The sequence below is a fragment of the Henckelia pumila genome, chromosome 2 (assembly GCF_033568475.1).
Source record: "Henckelia pumila isolate YLH828 chromosome 2, ASM3356847v2, whole genome shotgun sequence".
Lineage (NCBI taxonomy): Eukaryota > Viridiplantae > Streptophyta > Magnoliopsida > Lamiales > Gesneriaceae > Henckelia > Henckelia pumila.
The window spans coordinates 183,124,395-183,141,510 of record NC_133121.1 but is presented as its reverse complement, the minus strand read 5'-3'; the positions used below and the strand labels follow the sequence as shown (position 1 = coordinate 183,141,510).

At 32.8% G+C, this 17,116-nt stretch overlaps 2 protein-coding genes across 3 annotated transcripts; one reads left to right on the top strand and one right to left on the bottom strand.

Annotated features, from left to right (window-relative positions):
• Nucleotides 1-821: 821 nt before the first annotated feature.
• Nucleotides 822-14,794, bottom strand: LOC140881088 (uncharacterized). Its single transcript, XM_073286109.1, has 10 exons — nt 14,647-14,794; nt 8,156-8,347; nt 7,977-8,075; nt 7,564-7,690; nt 5,184-6,091; nt 4,894-5,077; nt 1,556-4,631; nt 1,428-1,475; nt 1,224-1,290; nt 822-999 (listed from the first exon to the last, which is right to left on the bottom strand). Exons 4-7 carry the CDS (start codon nt 7,631-7,633, stop codon nt 3,217-3,219), a joined length of 2,577 nt encoding a protein of 858 aa, XP_073142210.1. The 5' UTR covers nt 7,634-7,690; nt 7,977-8,075; nt 8,156-8,347; nt 14,647-14,794; the 3' UTR covers nt 822-999; nt 1,224-1,290; nt 1,428-1,475; nt 1,556-3,216.
• LOC140881087 (putative receptor-like protein kinase At5g39000) lies at nt 9,222-14,319 on the top strand. Of its 2 annotated transcripts, XM_073286107.1 has the most exons (6): nt 9,222-11,866; nt 12,577-12,722; nt 12,818-13,025; nt 13,154-13,364; nt 13,451-13,589; nt 13,822-14,319. In XM_073286107.1, exons 1-6 carry the CDS (start codon nt 9,514-9,516, stop codon nt 14,053-14,055), a joined length of 3,291 nt encoding a protein of 1,096 aa, XP_073142208.1. In that variant the 5' UTR covers nt 9,222-9,513; the 3' UTR covers nt 14,056-14,319. The 2 variants fall into 2 exon arrangements, with proteins under 2 accessions (XP_073142208.1, XP_073142209.1); XM_073286108.1 differs by lacking the exons at nt 12,577-12,722; nt 12,818-13,025 and having other exon boundaries at nt 9,223-11,866.
• Nucleotides 14,795-17,116: the final 2,322 nt, after the last annotated feature.

The window sequence follows — 17,116 nt, the reverse complement described above, 5'->3', positions numbered from 1 at the left end:
TATAATGAATATATATACATTTCGAACCTTTTCGAACATTTCGAGCTTTTCGAAACATAATATCCGAACAATAGTTCACGGATAGGTTCGAATGCTTCAAGCCGAACTTGAAATCGAACTTCATTTCGAGCCGAGCTCGAGCCTAAATATTTGAAATTATCCTTCAAATCGAGCTCGAACTCGAATATGCTCTTATCGAGCCGAATTCGAGCCTTCAAATTTTATCATTATTCGGCTCGATTCGGTTCGTTTGCACTCCTAGTTTGGTAGAGTTCTACAAAGTGTTTCTTAGTTTTTAAGTGCACAGAAGTGATTTTTAGTGTTTCTGAATGTTAAATTCTGCTTTAACTTCTACAACTTTTACCCAAAAGCAAGAAGCTAAAATTTGATTTTTTTTTTTTTTTTTGCTTCTGTTTTTTTGTTTAAGATATATACAAGTTGACATTTATACCCATAATAAACTTATCATGTAACATATGGTTTTATTTCTTTTTAAAAAAAATATGTTTTTTAATTTTAAATTATTATTACAAACATTTTTTTAATTTTTTTTTAATTTTACATTATTATTACAACCATTTTTAATTTTTTTTTAAATTTTACATTATTATTACAAGCATTTATATATATATATATACTAGCCACGAGGCACACGCGTTGCGTGTGTAATTAAATAATTGATTTTATTGCGATGTTTAATGAAGTTAATGTGATATAAAAATTGAGTAATTAAATTATCTTTGATTCGTACACCAATAAATCTGTTCATGTAAGACATGTTATACCTTACAGTATTTCAAAATCTTAAATTAGAGAGAATATAAAGGGTAAAATTTCCACAACACAACACATTTAATCATGAAATTTCAATACTTATAGATAGTGAATTTTCGGAAAAGAATATTATAATTGCTAAAATAAATCAAATACGAAACATATGTACTAATATTTTTACCAAAATGATGTATGTTCATCCATGTGCCTCTTGATAATGTTTTTCTGCAACATTGAAAAGTAATAGAATAAATAAATAAATAAAACCAAAATAAAATAGAAATATTTTGTAGCAACTACATATATTTTTAAATATAACATTATGTTTTTGTTATTAGAAGTCGTTTAAATCTCATCCTTCAACCAAAACAATTAGTTTTGAAATATAAAAAATCAACAATATCTTAAGTAATAAATTAAAAATAGTACTATTTAATAAGAAAACTTACATCGGCCAAAGTTATATGCACTAACTCAACAGTTGCATCGTATACCAATGATTTGAAGCCTCGCAAGCTACAAATTTCACTGACTTAATATAAATTGTATTGTCAATAAAAAAAAATAACAAATTAAATGTCTTATAATAGAATTGGAGTATAATACACTTAGATTATATTTTGTGATAGTATTTTGTTTGACATCTCAAGTACCATTGGTATAATAGCCATCACAATTAGTAGAATGGTTCAACTGATGACCTGCATAGTGAAAGAATGTTATATATAAGTAAATATATGAGTGATATTCTCACATTCGGAAATAAAGCATAATATCTTACATTTTTGTAATCATCAACTATTACGAAGTAACACATCTTTGTAAACGACGTTTTTGGTGTAAACACCGGATCTATGAGGCAATTTTCCATCTCTGACCAAAATTTTTGTACACTGTTGTGAAACTCCTCTTGAAAGTGCCACATAAAGCTGGCCATGGCTGAACACATTATCACGCAAAAATATACCTATGTTTGGTATTGTTTGTCCCTGTGCTTTGTTTATTGTGAGAGCAAAACTCAATCTTATAGGCAACTGTTTACGTGTCAACTCAAATGGCAATCCAGAATCACGTTCACTTTTCAAAGACATTCGATGGAGAAAATATCTTGTTCCCTTGTGAGGACCCGCTATAATCTCAGCATCTACGAAGTTTTTATACAGATTGCGACATATCAACCTTGTTCCGTTGCATAGTCCAAGTTCAGGTGCCACATTTCGTAAGAGCATAATAGGACAACCTACTTTTAAAACAATTCTATGTGGTGGTAGACCACTTGGACTAAGAGAGTTTAAGAACTCTTCTTGAAAGAGGTTGCTGTTGTCATCCTCAACAATATCCCAAGATGAATATTCTCTTTCTTCCCCAGGAAATTTTGCAATGAGAATTTCATTTATTTTATCAACATCTATATTTTTTGGAGTAATTATGGCTCTGTTAACCATGTAGTTTGCATCGTTGGTATGATCAACCATATTTGGAAAAATAACATCAATCGAGTGAGAAATTGAATGCTCATCTTCCCATGGTACGACCATCGAATCTGGTAATTTTATAAAATTTCCATTTGTGGTATGTTGCAAACCATCTCCAATGCGTAGAAGTAATTGCGAGAACTCAAAGTCTTCTGTCGATCTCATATTTTGATGAAGATGTAGTACATTAACAGAATTCCAAAATGTAGACTTTGAAATGCTTGCAGCAATTTGTTCTCGTGCTGATCCTCTTTTAACAACGAGTAATACTTGACGAAAATCTCCACCGAAAATCATAGTTTTCCCACCAAATGGCAACATGTTTTCCATAATATCTTGAAAAGTTTTATTAACAGATTCAAAAGCATAACGATTAGCCATTGGAGCTTCATCCCATACTATACCTGATGCACGTCTGATCAACTCTGCCAGATCCTTTTGTTTTTCAATGTTGCAAAGTGTTTCGGCTGTAGGATTAAGTGGAATTTTAAGACGTGAATGTGCAGTCCTTCCACCTGGTAACAAAGTTGCGGCTATTCCAGAAGTTGCAACTGCTATTAAAATTTTACCTTTATTTCTTAAATACGCTAAAATGGAGCGATATAAGAAAGTTTTTCCAATTCCACCTAGACCGTCAATAAAAAATAGCTTTGGATGATTGCACATGATGCTCTGAACAATAGTGTCAAACGCATTCCGTTGTTGAGAATTTAAATTTTCAACGGATCTGTAATCTTAATCTGAAATTTGAATAGCAAGCTCATCCTCAATTATCCTTGGGAGTGGAGATTCATCCAAAAACTCAACACTTATAGGTGGTAAATCAAAATCATCGAGTTTCATTTTGTGCTGATGTAACAATCTTCGTAACTCGAGAAACAATTTGTTTGTGATGAAGTAATTGGTCGACGAAGTTGATACACCATAATCCTCAGACATATATGGATGGAATTCATTCCAAAGTTCTCTAACTCGTGTCGGTTGACAAAAAACCAATATTGACACAAATAACCTTCTTAGTGAGGATGGCATTTTTTATAGAACATGCTTCATGCATACAATGACGAACATAATCATCATGTTCAAGAAGTCCTCGATATTCAGCTGCCTCTTTGAATGTTGGGTACGTGACACCATTTACAGTCTTGAGTTCTTCAAAATTTCTAGGTCCTCGGACATGATTTAGGAGGATACGTTCATAGAACCGTTCACCTTCAGATGGAGAGACAACATATATCCTTCCAACAACTTTGTTTCGACCCCTTCGTGAAACCCATTTCTTTTGAGATTGTACCCATTTGTAATGTTGTGGAAATTCCCGATACAAATATTTCTCAGTGAATGAAGAATCACAATTCATTGTGAAAAATTCTGTCAGCATAGTCTTTGAGTTATCATCATCTTCAATTACATCACTTACATGCTGATGAGAGCTGAATCTAATTAGTTGTTGATTTGGTAAGTGTATTTGGAGCCTAACAACTGAAGGATACATCCGACTAAATTCAAAAGAAAAAATTCTCCATAATGCTTCAGGTGCACAAATCCATCTTCCATCCACAAATTGTTGAATTTCATCCCAGTTATTTCCATTGCGTAGTTCTAGTGCCACTCTATCAGGTCCTTTATGAATATATTTATAAATGTATTTGACACATTTTATCCCACCACACACTTCAACATTTATATAACAATCAAACTTCAGTAGAAGATATGGATTGTATGGTACTACCCAACCATTGTCAACCATAACCTGACCATTTTCATTAAGTAACACTGGTGCAGCTTCACGTCTTCGATATATAGGATATGAATAATTTCCTCGAGTTGTGTATGATGTAAAGGGTTTAAGAAATTTCTTCTTACAAATACCATCTCGCATACATGGACTATGAGGGTTGAGTAATCCACATGGTCCATGTATTATGTGGCGGAGTACTGCTTCGTACAAATTAGGTTCATCTGTTTGCGATGGTATTTCAGCATGTACGACTGAATCAAAATCATCAGGATTATGCAACTTGTCAATGGTTTCAAATATGAGCAACATATGAACATGAGGCAATCCTCTCTTTTGATATTCGATAACATATGAGTAAGAAATAACTTTTCCTAAAACCCCTCTTTCCACAACATCTTTTTTGAATTCTTCAAATTTTGCCCTGAATACCCTTGTTATCAAATCTGGACGATCTTGAGGTGATTGACCTGGTAGGAATTGCTCTTTTATTTCAATCCAATTTGGATTACATGTCATTGTACGAAATAAATCTGGTTTTCCATATGTTTGGACCAAATTCATTGCATCTTGATATCTTTGATACATATCACATGGGCTACCAGGGAAAGATGAGGGAAGCACTACTCTACGACCAACATTTCCTACATTATAATGTATTTAGGTAAGTAAATATATAAAAAAAAATTTATACTGTAAAATTGATTGGGTTAATGATAGCATTAGTTTCGTACCCTAATAATACATCCAAGGGTTAAAAATTGTTTTAGACATGTGGGCTCCATAAAATTATATATGGAACTTATATGCCAAATTAAATTGGACCGTTTGATGTTGTGTTAGAGCATTACTGTTATTCTAGCATTTCATAAACCATACAATCTCAACAATTTAAAGCAATCATACCTGCATTATTTTCTCCGCCATCTAGACAATCTTGTAGTCCTTGGTAAAGTTCTGATCGAATATTATGTTGATTTGTACGAATCCATCTCAACCTCTGTGTTTCGATCTTCACATAATTATCAACCACATATTGTTGTAGCAGACGTCCTCCCCGAAGAAATAGTGCTGAACAATTTTCTCGTATCTGATACAAAAAATAGTTCACATTTTGAGATTATTAATGTATATCATCTGTAAAGTCTTATATAGTTAATTAGGGAAATAAAATTTCTATTTTTTTAAAGGCTAACCTGTAAACGGTAGGAATAATAGTCTAAACATGTTAGCCTTGTTCCATCAATATTGCGGCTATTTATATCCCAACCATATGTTCCATTTGGTAGAAGAGGATACTGTAAAGGATCATAATATCCTACTATATCTTGAATGTTCATAAGACGTCCATTAATACCTTCGACTATGATATCCCTGCCACTTAAGTTTTTCGGATATTCATTGTCTACAATAACCGCTGCAACTTGAGATGCTGTTTGTTGGCAATATTGACGCTGATTTGATTTTTGCTGCCTAATAATTAGTTTGCAGTTATGAATATCCTGACGCTGTCCAATTTGTTGAAAAACTTGCACGAAGGGGTTATATTGATCAAGTATCCTTTGTATCTTTATCAACAATTCTCTTCTTAGTTCTTGATTTTCTCGAAGCCTGTTGTCTATCTCATTATCGGTATCTACAATCCACATTTGCATGTATCTCGGCCTACTATTTTCATATGGTAAAAGACTTCCAATTGAGTGATATATTGTACCCTGAGCATGGAATGTGTAAATCCCACTTGCAGCTGTTGCCAATGATTCATCTAGGTTAACTCCAATAGACGTAAATGAGAAAACATGATTGTATGCCCTTATGTACTGCCTAAAGTGTCTGCTTTCTTCATTTTCTGTAGAAAATAATTCTTGAAGCTCAATTGGTGATGATATTGGATCCAATTTTATGCGTCCATTTCTACAGCATAACTGAGTTGATTCCCCATGAAACAAAAAAGCTTGACAGTATGAGCAAGTACTTGGATTAGGCAATATGATTCGATTTTGCCCTTGGAGATAGTTGAAATTTCTAGCTAGATTATGAAATCGTCGTGGACGTGAGCTTCGAGGAATGGTATTATTAGCCCCACTACCAATAATATCAATTCCTGTATTCATGCAAATTTAAGTTGTTTTAGAAATTAATTAAAAAAAGTTTGTAAGCACAAAATAGTATTTTCCAAGGTTGATATCAATTGATCAATATATTAATATGATATTAACATGATTGAATTTGTATTCATAGAAAGAATACATAAAGCATGACGTGAGTTAGATAGAAATTTAATAATTGTTGATATGTTCTACATGTCATAATTTTTGGGCACATTACGACGCCATTTTTTGTTGTTAATAATATTTTAGTGTTTTTTTAATTATTTATTGTTTGGTTTTTTTAAAAAAAATCATATTGGTAAATGTTATTTCTCATTCATTCCACCATTTATTTAATTTGTATATATAAGATACGTACTTAAAAATTAAAAAAAATCATTTGTATAAGATACGTACTTAAAAATATAAAAAAAATCATTATTGTGATTTGAGTTAATAATTATTTGTTAAGAAATTTGTTCTTGTACTAAAATAAGGCATTGGTCATACATGACAATTAAATAGGATGAAACTGACATTAATGATAAATTAGTGGTTAATCATTAAGAATACGGTAGTGTTATTTCAAACAATATTATTCATGTTTGGAGTTTTAATTAATTATGTTACTTTTATTTGATTTTGCAAAATTTTCGATTTCTTCATTGATTTTTATTCAGAATTACTAAATCCAAACATAATATTTTTTTTCGTAGGTTTGGAACTAAAGTAACTAAAAAAAAAAAAAAATTAAATAAAAATTAAATAAAAAAATTTATTCATACATTTTTTTTTCATACAAATGATTTTATGAGCAAGCAAGGCGTGAATAAGACATGTAGTTTTTTTTATTGGTTATTAAAATGGAAAATTTTTTTTTATTAAAAGGGAATAAACCATAAATTAAATCGGAAACTTTATTTACGTACACATGATTATTGATAAGAATGAATATTGCTTGTGATTTTTACTATTGTCATCAATGAAACCAAATCGTAGTGTACAAAAAACTGGAATTATTTTTACTGTTTTTAATTTGAAACCGAACAACAAACTGGAATTAATTCCAGGATTTTCAAATACTTCGTAATGCATATTTAAAAACCCCAAAAAATGTTTCTGCAAAAAAAATGGCAGAAAATGAAGCAATGCATATTTAAAAACCCCAAAAAATGTTTCTGCAAAAATAATGGCAGAAAATGAAGCGATTTCGATGTCCCGTGGTAGTAAATAAATTTCATATTTATATATTTGTATTTGATAATCGATATGAATATGTCAATTTATAATCTTTTGTTTTGTAACTTAATTAATATTTGCATGTTAAATTATGATTGAAATTTATAAAATAAGAAAGATCCAAGTACGTGTATATCAGTATATGAAGGATAGAATTCATTTGGTGACATGAGCATAATCAGATATTTGAAAAGGAATTATATATATATATATAAATGTAAACGGTTATGAAAAGAATTAAAATGACCTTGTTCCACACGTGGAAATGGAATAGAGATTACTTGGGCCACCTGTTTCAAAAGTGGAATCATGTGCATTGTAAATTATTGGACATAGTGTAGAAGTTCGTCCCATGGAATGGAGACCATCACCACCTGGAATATTAGATTAGCATCTTAATGATAATAATAATATCTTTAAAATATATACATTTTAACAAAATCACTAATATTTCATACACAAATATTTGCAAAATGACATGTAATGAAGAATGAAGCAGATTGACAGAATTATTTTTAAAATAAGATTTATCTAATATGAAAAGTTTTTGTGATATAAGATGTGAAATATCTTAAACTTGATATCCAAAAATTATACTGAAATAGAAAAATTCATAATTAATAAAACCAAATTATACTAATTAATAATTATCTTATATACCTTGTTCTTCGTCTACGTCTTAAACATTACTTGTGCTCGTATTTCCAACTTCAAAATTTGTTGTTGTGTTGTGGGTCGATGACAATATTTGGGCTGCTTCTGACGATGATGAATGTGAGTATGTGAAACTGAAGGAGGAGAAATGTAATAATCATAAATGAAAAAAAATATTGTTTTACCTGAGTTGGTTAATGAGTTTGAGGTATTGATATTGATCATATTTTCAGTAGTTGTACTTGTTAACTGAATTCGACGTCTTTGATATATCGCACGCCGACGTGCAAGATGCGCTTGATGCTCTTCATTTGTTGTAGAATGTCTTTGTCTCCGTTTCGTGTTCGCAATATTCCAAGTGGATGATCTCGATTCCTCTGATCATAATTTAATTTTAAAGAAAAAAATACATATGAGCAGAAAAAAAAAATAATGAAGATGCTACTCAAATAAAACAATCACAAAATCAACCGAATAATAAATTTTGCAAATATGACATTACCTTGAGATGAACCCTCCATAAATGATGAAGAAGAGCAATCGAATCAATTGAACTGAATGAAAAAAAGATTATCGAACGCGCAAACAACTGAGAGGATAAGAGAAAAATTCATACGATGCACAGAGCTTTTTTTTTCTGAGATAATAGAATTTGAATTATTTGTCAAAATAAAGAGATAAGCACTCTTGATAGTGCCTTTCAGTTGGAAGTCGATTTCAATCGAGGAGAAGATCGTGGGCGTGGAGGTTGAGAAAAGATAGTGGCCTTATCAATATCTTGGGAATTTAAATTTTTTCAATTTTTGATTTCTGATTATATATACTCGGATTTGCCAAATTTTTGGGGTCAAATAAATGTTAGTGTAATATTTGTATGAGGGGCAAATTAGTCTGAGCACATAAATTATCAAAACGGTTATTCTAAGGGATGAGTGTATTATTAAATAGTAAAGATATATATATATATATTGCATTTTCATAAATTTTTGTACATATCTTGTATATTTATAAATATTTGTCATTTTTATTTTATCAATCTTATATATTTTTTCAAGTATTCATGTTATAAAAAATAAAATATTTTGATACAAAATTCGTAATGTAATAATAATATATAAATTGATCATTTTTTTATAGTGTGAGTATCAAAAATTAATAATCAAATAAGGGCATGGTTATCATTTAAGTAAAAAATTAAGCTTGAAAATAATTATTCTTCAAACACATTTTACCTTGTATTAGCTTTCAACTTTTATTTTCAAACATTTCCTACTTTAGCTTCTCAACAACTTCAAAATAATTTCTACTAAAATCACTTTTAAATAAGTAAAATTTCTCCAAAACACCGTATATGTCATGACTTTGTTATTATGAGCAAGCAACCAAATCCTGGCCATAGGAATTCGTCAGCCCCACGAGACATGGATACAGCAAATGGAGTCAAGTCTTTCTTAATTAGTTCTTGAAAACTAGGAATATGGATTTTTATGAATCCAACACACATATTGTGATTCACCTGGTTAACTAGAAAATACATGTAGGCATGATGAATCTCTTCTTGATTTCATCAGCTTCCTTCGTAATATGTTTACTTGCGATGATCGCAGCGGCTACTCATGATCATGAATATCAGACCGGCGACATTTCTATAAACTGCGGTTCAAGCGAAAATTTTGCAGCAGCTGATGGCAGGGAATGGAATGGAGACGAACAAGGAAAGTTTTCCTCCTCTGTGCAAATGAATGGCCCATCAACTAGCTCAAGTATCGCCAGCAGACAAATAGTGTATGCAGATCAAGCTCAGTATAAGACTGCCCGGATTTCGCAATCTCGATTCTCGTATGCATTTCGGCTCAGTCCAGGTCACAAGTTCATCCGTCTTCACTTTAATCCAGTTCCATACCGAGGATTTGAAGGTTCCGAGGATTTATTCACCGTTGAAGCCGGTCCGTACACCCTCGTACGTAACTTTAGTGCTTCACTAACTGCTGGTGCTCTTGGTGTGAAAGGGGAACCGTTTGTCAAGGAATTCTGCATGAACATAGAAGAAAATCAACCATTCAACTTAACTTTTTATCCTGATAAAAATGATCGATCAGAAGATCGTGCCTACGCTTTCGTTAACGGAATTCAGATCATCTCTATGCCTGCTTATCTTTCTTACCTCCATGGTGGAGTGCAAGTGGTTGGAGTCAAGACTCTAACCCATATTTATGATCATCACCACACCGCACTCGAAATAATTCACAGACAAAAGGTCGAACCAAGTGATGATTTTGTGAACATGTTTGGGGTGAGGGCAGCCATTCCAAACCGTAAAATAAAGAAGATCTATTACGTGACATGGAAAACAGCCGTAGACGTGGGATTCCGGTACTTGGTCAGGGTTCATTTTCGTGAGTTTGTACTGAATATTGCAGAAACAGAACATGTGGTTTTCGAAATCCTCATTGATGAAATCAAAGTAGATAGTAATATTTATTTGGTCAAAGAAAGGAATTATGGTAACAATCTCCAGTACAAGGATTATGTCACAGATATAGAAGGAAGTGAACACAATGATGGGAAGCACAATCTGTCAATTTCCATAAAGTTAATTGATGAACTTATGGATGGGAATGGACTCCTAAAAGGATTTGAAGTATTGAAATTAAATAACCATAATAACAGCCTTGCCAGTCCAAATCCACCGTCATCAGCACGCGATTCAGCGTCCACGAGTCTGCAGAATTTACTCAAAGTTTGTGGTGGCAGAAATATAATAGCAACAACAGTAATAGCTATAGTTATTCTAGCAAATATAGTTGTTCATAAACTGTGGCGAATTCGGGAGGATAAAATCATGGAAGAGGACAAAAAGCCATCGGCCAGAGCGCAGCGATTCTGTCGACGTTTTTCACTAGCTGAGATTCAATCATCCACCGGGAACTTCAGCAATGTGTTTGTCATCGGAATGGGTGGATTTGGTAAAGTATACAAGGGGATACTTGACAACGGGCAAGCGATTGTTGCCATGAAGAGATTAAAGTATAGCTCCAAGCAAGGAGCACATGAGTTCTGGACAGAGATTGAAATTCTTTCCAAGCTGCAACATATTAATCTTGTCTCATTGATAGGCTACTGCAACGAGCAACAGGAAATGATTTTGGCTTATGAATATATGGCCCGAGGAACATTAGCTGATCACTTATTTAAAAAAGCTATGCATGAGAATCATTATCCTTGCCTGTCGTGGAAGCAACGCCTTAATATCTGCATTGGGGCTGGTCGAGGACTAGACTATCTTCACACTGGCCATGGGATCATACATCGTGATGTTAAGACTTCAAACATCCTGTTGGATGAAAATTTTGTGGCCAAGGTTGCAGACTTCGGCTTGGCCAAACCTGGAAAAGGAAGCCAGTTACAAGACCATAGTAGCACAGATGTTAAGGGAACACATGGGTACTTTGATCCTTATTACATTAGAACTCGCAAACTGACGATGAAAAGTGACATATATGCCTTCGGTGTGGTGTTGTTAGAAGTATTGTGTGGGAGACCAGCTCTAGATCCCAGGCTAGCAGAAAATCAGCGGAATCTAGCCACATGGGCGCGAGAAAACATTAGTAAAGGAGATACTGAGAAGATTATAAGTTCTAACATAAGGGGGGAAATCTCATTAGATAGCTTGAATGCATTTGTGCAAGTCGCTGAAAATTGCTTAGATGATGAACCAAAGAGACGTCCCACAATGGCTCAAGTTGTGCTTCAACTTGAGTTTGTGCTCAACCTACAGGAGAATCCAAATTCTTCGGTATCTAAAGAGACAAGTACTGCTAATGGCTCATCGTGGGATGCACTTCGGAAATCAATAAAATCATTCACCCAAAAGGACTTGGAAGCATCAACATCAGGTACTCATTCAGATATGGTAAAATTGAGAAACATTCTGATATATGTTTAGTTTTATTTTAATTTTCCTAATAGCTACAGAGGCTTCTGAAGCCATCTTCACTTCCTAGATCATTTTAAAGGGACACATGGAAACTATTATTAATTATTCTATCAAATTTATGTTCTTCACTATCCAGGCCATATACAATTCTCTTTTGTTTCTAAGCAAGAATCTAAACTGATCTGTGCTGACATGGTTAGACAGATATCTGCAACCAAATTCCGGTAACGGCCTTTCTAGCAAAGTAATTGTGACAGATTTTATAACAGTCATCCAGGCACATAATACATATGGCTGCTACCCCATGATTCAAAATCCTTGCTCTTAAATTTCATCATATCGTTTATGGATTTCGAAATGTTGTCGAATATACAGCTAGGCAGAGATTGGTAGGAGCATGCTATCTGACTATAAAATGAATTTTGTCTGGACCAACCTAATAGGATAACAATAAGGATACACACATTAAGATAAACAAGGACTCTTACAATTATGCATTCCAGTTTCTGTTCAGCTCTTCCTGGTGGGATAAACACCTAAGAATGATAAAAGTAAAATCCGAGCGTAGGCCATGAAATCTTCGTAAATTTGAATATAATGGTCATCTTTTGATTTCTAATAATGAAACACAAATTGATAGTTTGTATTCGAGCTACTTCTTGAACATAGGACGAAATAAACTCCTTAATGAGAGGCAGAACAATCTTGTGGAGGCCATAGTGGCAGAGTTTGATTGGATAACAATTCAATCTGTCACCTGTGGATTCTCAGATTCACATATAATTGGCAAAGGACGAGAAGGTATTTTTTACAAGGTGACTTTTTCTGGACTAACAATTCACTTTTAGTAAATTAAAGTTCACTATCACAATGCTTGTATTCAAGATTACAATGTTTTTGTTTCACATAGGCAGAGTTACACACAGGGCAGGTTGTTGCGGTCAAACTGGCTAACCGTTCTTCGAACGGACGCAGCATGTCTGAACTTGAGGTTTCCTATTTATCCAAATATAAGCACCCAAACATCATGAAACTACTGGGTTATTTCACTCATGGAAGAGAAACGATACTTGTATACGAGTTCATGGAAAACCCAAACCTCAAGGCAGTGCTATTTGGCTAGTAACTCAAACTCTTTCTCGCCATTTTACCCAACCCTTTCATATAATAATTGTAAAATTGACGTATAACCTCTAGAAATTCAAAAACTGATTTCATGTTATGGCAATAATCACCTTGCTCTCAGATATAGAAAGGCGTAATCAGCTTCCTTGGACGCTACGTTTCAAACTCATCATTGGCATTGCTCGAGGAGTTCGTGTTCTTCATCAAAGTCCAGAATTGAGAACAATATACAGTAGTCTTGATCCATGCAATATTTTCTTGGGCACTGGCATGAATCCTAAAATTGCAATCGAATATTGTAAGCCTACAACCGTTGAGGCATTGAGGACAAGGTGAGTTTGAATATCCAGTTCACTTTACTTACTCTCTTGGTCAGAAAAAAATAGTCATAATAATGTTCTTTAATGTACGTATTCAGTGACTACACTGCACCAGAAGGTTGTCAGGTCAACCAGAGATATTCATCAGACATATATAGCTTCGGAGTTATAGTCCTGGAGATAGTCAGCGGCTGGAAACATCGTCGTTCTAAACAACACCTGAACCTGATTGCTTATGTAAGTCTAGAACCGCAGTTAGAAAAAATGGAGTAATTATAGCAAAAACACGAAGTCGACTGGATGGTTGCACAGTCCCTAGCTTTATATTATAGATCATCTAAAATCTAATTTGCGTTAAGTGTTGCTAAGAAACCTGTTAATTAAGATAGAATGGTAATGGAAGTTAAATAAAAGTCAGTATACTTGAACTTATCCCCATAAAATACACCTATGGTTCACAACTCTTCAGGCATGGAAGCTATGGAAAGAAGGGAAAGCATTAGATCTGGTAAACACAAAAATGGGAAGAAGGTTTCCTGGTGAAGAGGCAATAACATGCATCCAAGTTGCTCTTCTATGCACCCAATTCGAACCGCAACACCGACCAGAAATGGCCCTTGTTCTCAGGGCATTGTACGGGGATCAAGATTTAGAAATGGATATGAGAGAAGCCGCGAATCGGAGATATAATCCACAAGTTTAGCAGACTACACTTTTCTCCTGGATGGGCTTTCACTGTCAGCAAGCATTCGCGGATGTCGTATTAAAAATTGGAATGTTTGTATTGTGATCCAAAAATGTATTAGCTTACATGACATACAATCAGTGCTCATCCAATAAGGGGTCAATTTCAGGCTTGAGTCTGAGTCGCACATTTTTCCATAATTTCAAGATTATACACACAAAAAGCTACTTTCTCCTCTAAAGATCCTTCTTCAGCATTGCTCCAGACTTGGACTGAATGAAGTTGGACTCCATTCATCTCCACATTTTCTGTTTCTGAAACGTTTTTTTTTATTTAAAAAATGTAGACACACCTAAAATTTCAAGCATCATACGTAATTTTCAAAAAACTTCCACTTGAATCATATTTGTTAATGATCTTCGATCATTTTAAATTATGAAATAAGGAAAACATGCGAAAATGCAGATTTCAGAATCAATTTCACAAATCAATATAATCAATATATATATATATATAAAAGAATCAATTTCACAAATGCAAAATGCAGTGATGAATCCATAGCTAAAGTTCTAAATTTGAATCGATAGCAAGATTGAGAAAAATGCTTACAGTAATTGAATTGTAGCCAATTGTCACTTTCAGTTCCATAAATTGAGGGCGCGCCGCCAATTTCCCGGCTAAAAATGGAAACATCAACTGGAGCATTCGGTCGAAAAACCAAGCGACAAAAGTCAGGAAACCAGACACTGCGAGGGATACAGACACTGGGCGTTGGTTTTAATCAGGGGGTGAAGCAAAATTTCGGTTAAAAACGTAACCTAAAAACGAATTAACCTATTGAATCGAATCAATTCGCAAATTCGATTCGTTTAATTTAAAAATTCAGTTTTTATGTTAGAAAATTTCGGTTAATTTGGTTCGGTTTTCGGTTTTCTTAAAAAAAATTCGATTAATTCGGTTAACCGAATTATAAATAATTAAATTTTGAATTTTTTTAATTATGCTTTATATATAATTTATAATATATTTTTAATGGGTTTATGTTTAATATTTTACTTAATTTTTCATATTTAAATTTTTTAAAGCTTAATATATTTTTATAATGATAAAAAATCATATTTAAATTATTAATTTTATAAAATTTTAATTTTTAATTTTTTTAAAAAAAAATCGGTTAATCCGGTCACCGACCGAATTAACCGATTTTTAATTCGGTTTGGTTAAATCGGGTTTAATATAAATTCGGTTCGGTTCGGTTAACCAAAAAACAATTCGATTAATTCGGTTTCGGTTAATTCGGTTCGGTTTTTGACCGAATTAACCGAATGCTCACCCCTAGTTTAATTCAATTGTACCTTTTTTTAAAAAAAAAAAATTTAATTTTGAAACGAATTGTCCCTTTTTTTAAAGTATTAAATAAAATATAGATATGTGTTTTATTATTTCTTATTTTCTCGTCTCTTATTTTCTGGTTCTATTTTCGACGAAAATGATCCACCCAATTTGAATAGATATCTAGCAATCGTGGCACATACGTTGTGTGTGTAACGAAAAAATGTGATAAACATGTTCATGTGTATTAACTTAATATATGTTTCCAAAATAAATTTAATTTAATGTAAGATTAGTAAAATATTTAAAACACATAGACACACATCATGATCATTGATCATGTATTTTTTTAGAATAGTGTTGAACTAAAAAAACTAAAAATACAATCCTAATATATACATGTTTCACTAATTTTAAAAAAAAAAATTGTTTAGTTTTAAATGTATTCCTGCATTTCTATTTTTTTGTTAAAATTCTTTCACGACTACTTGAATATTTGATGTGTGGACCTATAATAATTACAGGAATCGAATAGTCGTTGCTGCATAAAATTCAATATCAAATATTATAATTTCTAGCAAAATAATAGATGTAAACATTAACATGCTAATATACCAGTAGTAAAATTGCTAGAAAAATGTTCGTGAATTAAGACATCTACAAAAGGGAAGCAGACAAAAAAACATTATACTTATAAATGAAGTTAAATCATGGCAAAACCAATGTTTTAAAAAATACGAATCAAATAGATATCTTTATGGTATGAGAACTCTTATCCAACTCTTGTTAATTTGATTTGCATCCATCCTCATTTATCAAAAACCCTTCAATCAATAAAATCCACTTCCCAAAACCTATGTCATATGTGCGTCCATTTATAAATATCTTTATGGTAGGAGGCAACTCTTATCCAACTCTTGTTAATTTGATTCGAATTCATCCCCATCTATCAAAAACCTTGTAATCAATAAAATCCACTTCCCAAAATTCTACATCAATGCATTCATGATATTTTTTTTCCATCAATCACCATGTACGGCCATCTTGTGAACATCAAAACCATTTTCACCATATAATTTAAAAGAATATATAAATGATGAGAAATGTATATGATCAGATTAACTACTTATGGCATAATGATAGGGAGGATTATCCTGTAAAAGTGGTTGGAGCATTTTTTTTAAAGAGATAATTATTTACCTCATGTGAAAAATGAGTTTCTGAGGAGAAAGAATATTTTGTGAGAGTGGTTTTGCTGCAACAATATAGGCCGTGAAAATTCTTGTTTTCTTCATAACTTTATTTCGATTTGCAAAATTTGATTCTTAAATTTCGTAAGAAAAGCAGTAAAGTATCACATGAAACAAAATGTAGCTAATGCATTATAAAGATATGTTTGACCCATAAATTAATTTATGTCATTAATTTATCATTTAATCAATTAAAAATTTTAATGATAGTCATCGGTGAATTAAAGCCCAATAAAGCTACAGGAACTACAAAGATTTGGTCAACAACTTCCAAAACCCACTATTTCACTCGAAAAACCGGATTGACTCTCGAGGAACCAAGCAGAAAAAGAAGAGAAGACCAAGTCAAAACAGTTACAAGTAGTGGGATGATGAAGTTGGGCACTCGGGGAACCAAGCTGAGAAAGAGTGAGAAGAAGACCAAGTCAAAGCAGTTAAGAGTTAGTGGGGCTGTTAATGTTGCAAGTAGTGGGGCTAGTGGAGGTGAACAGTTGAGG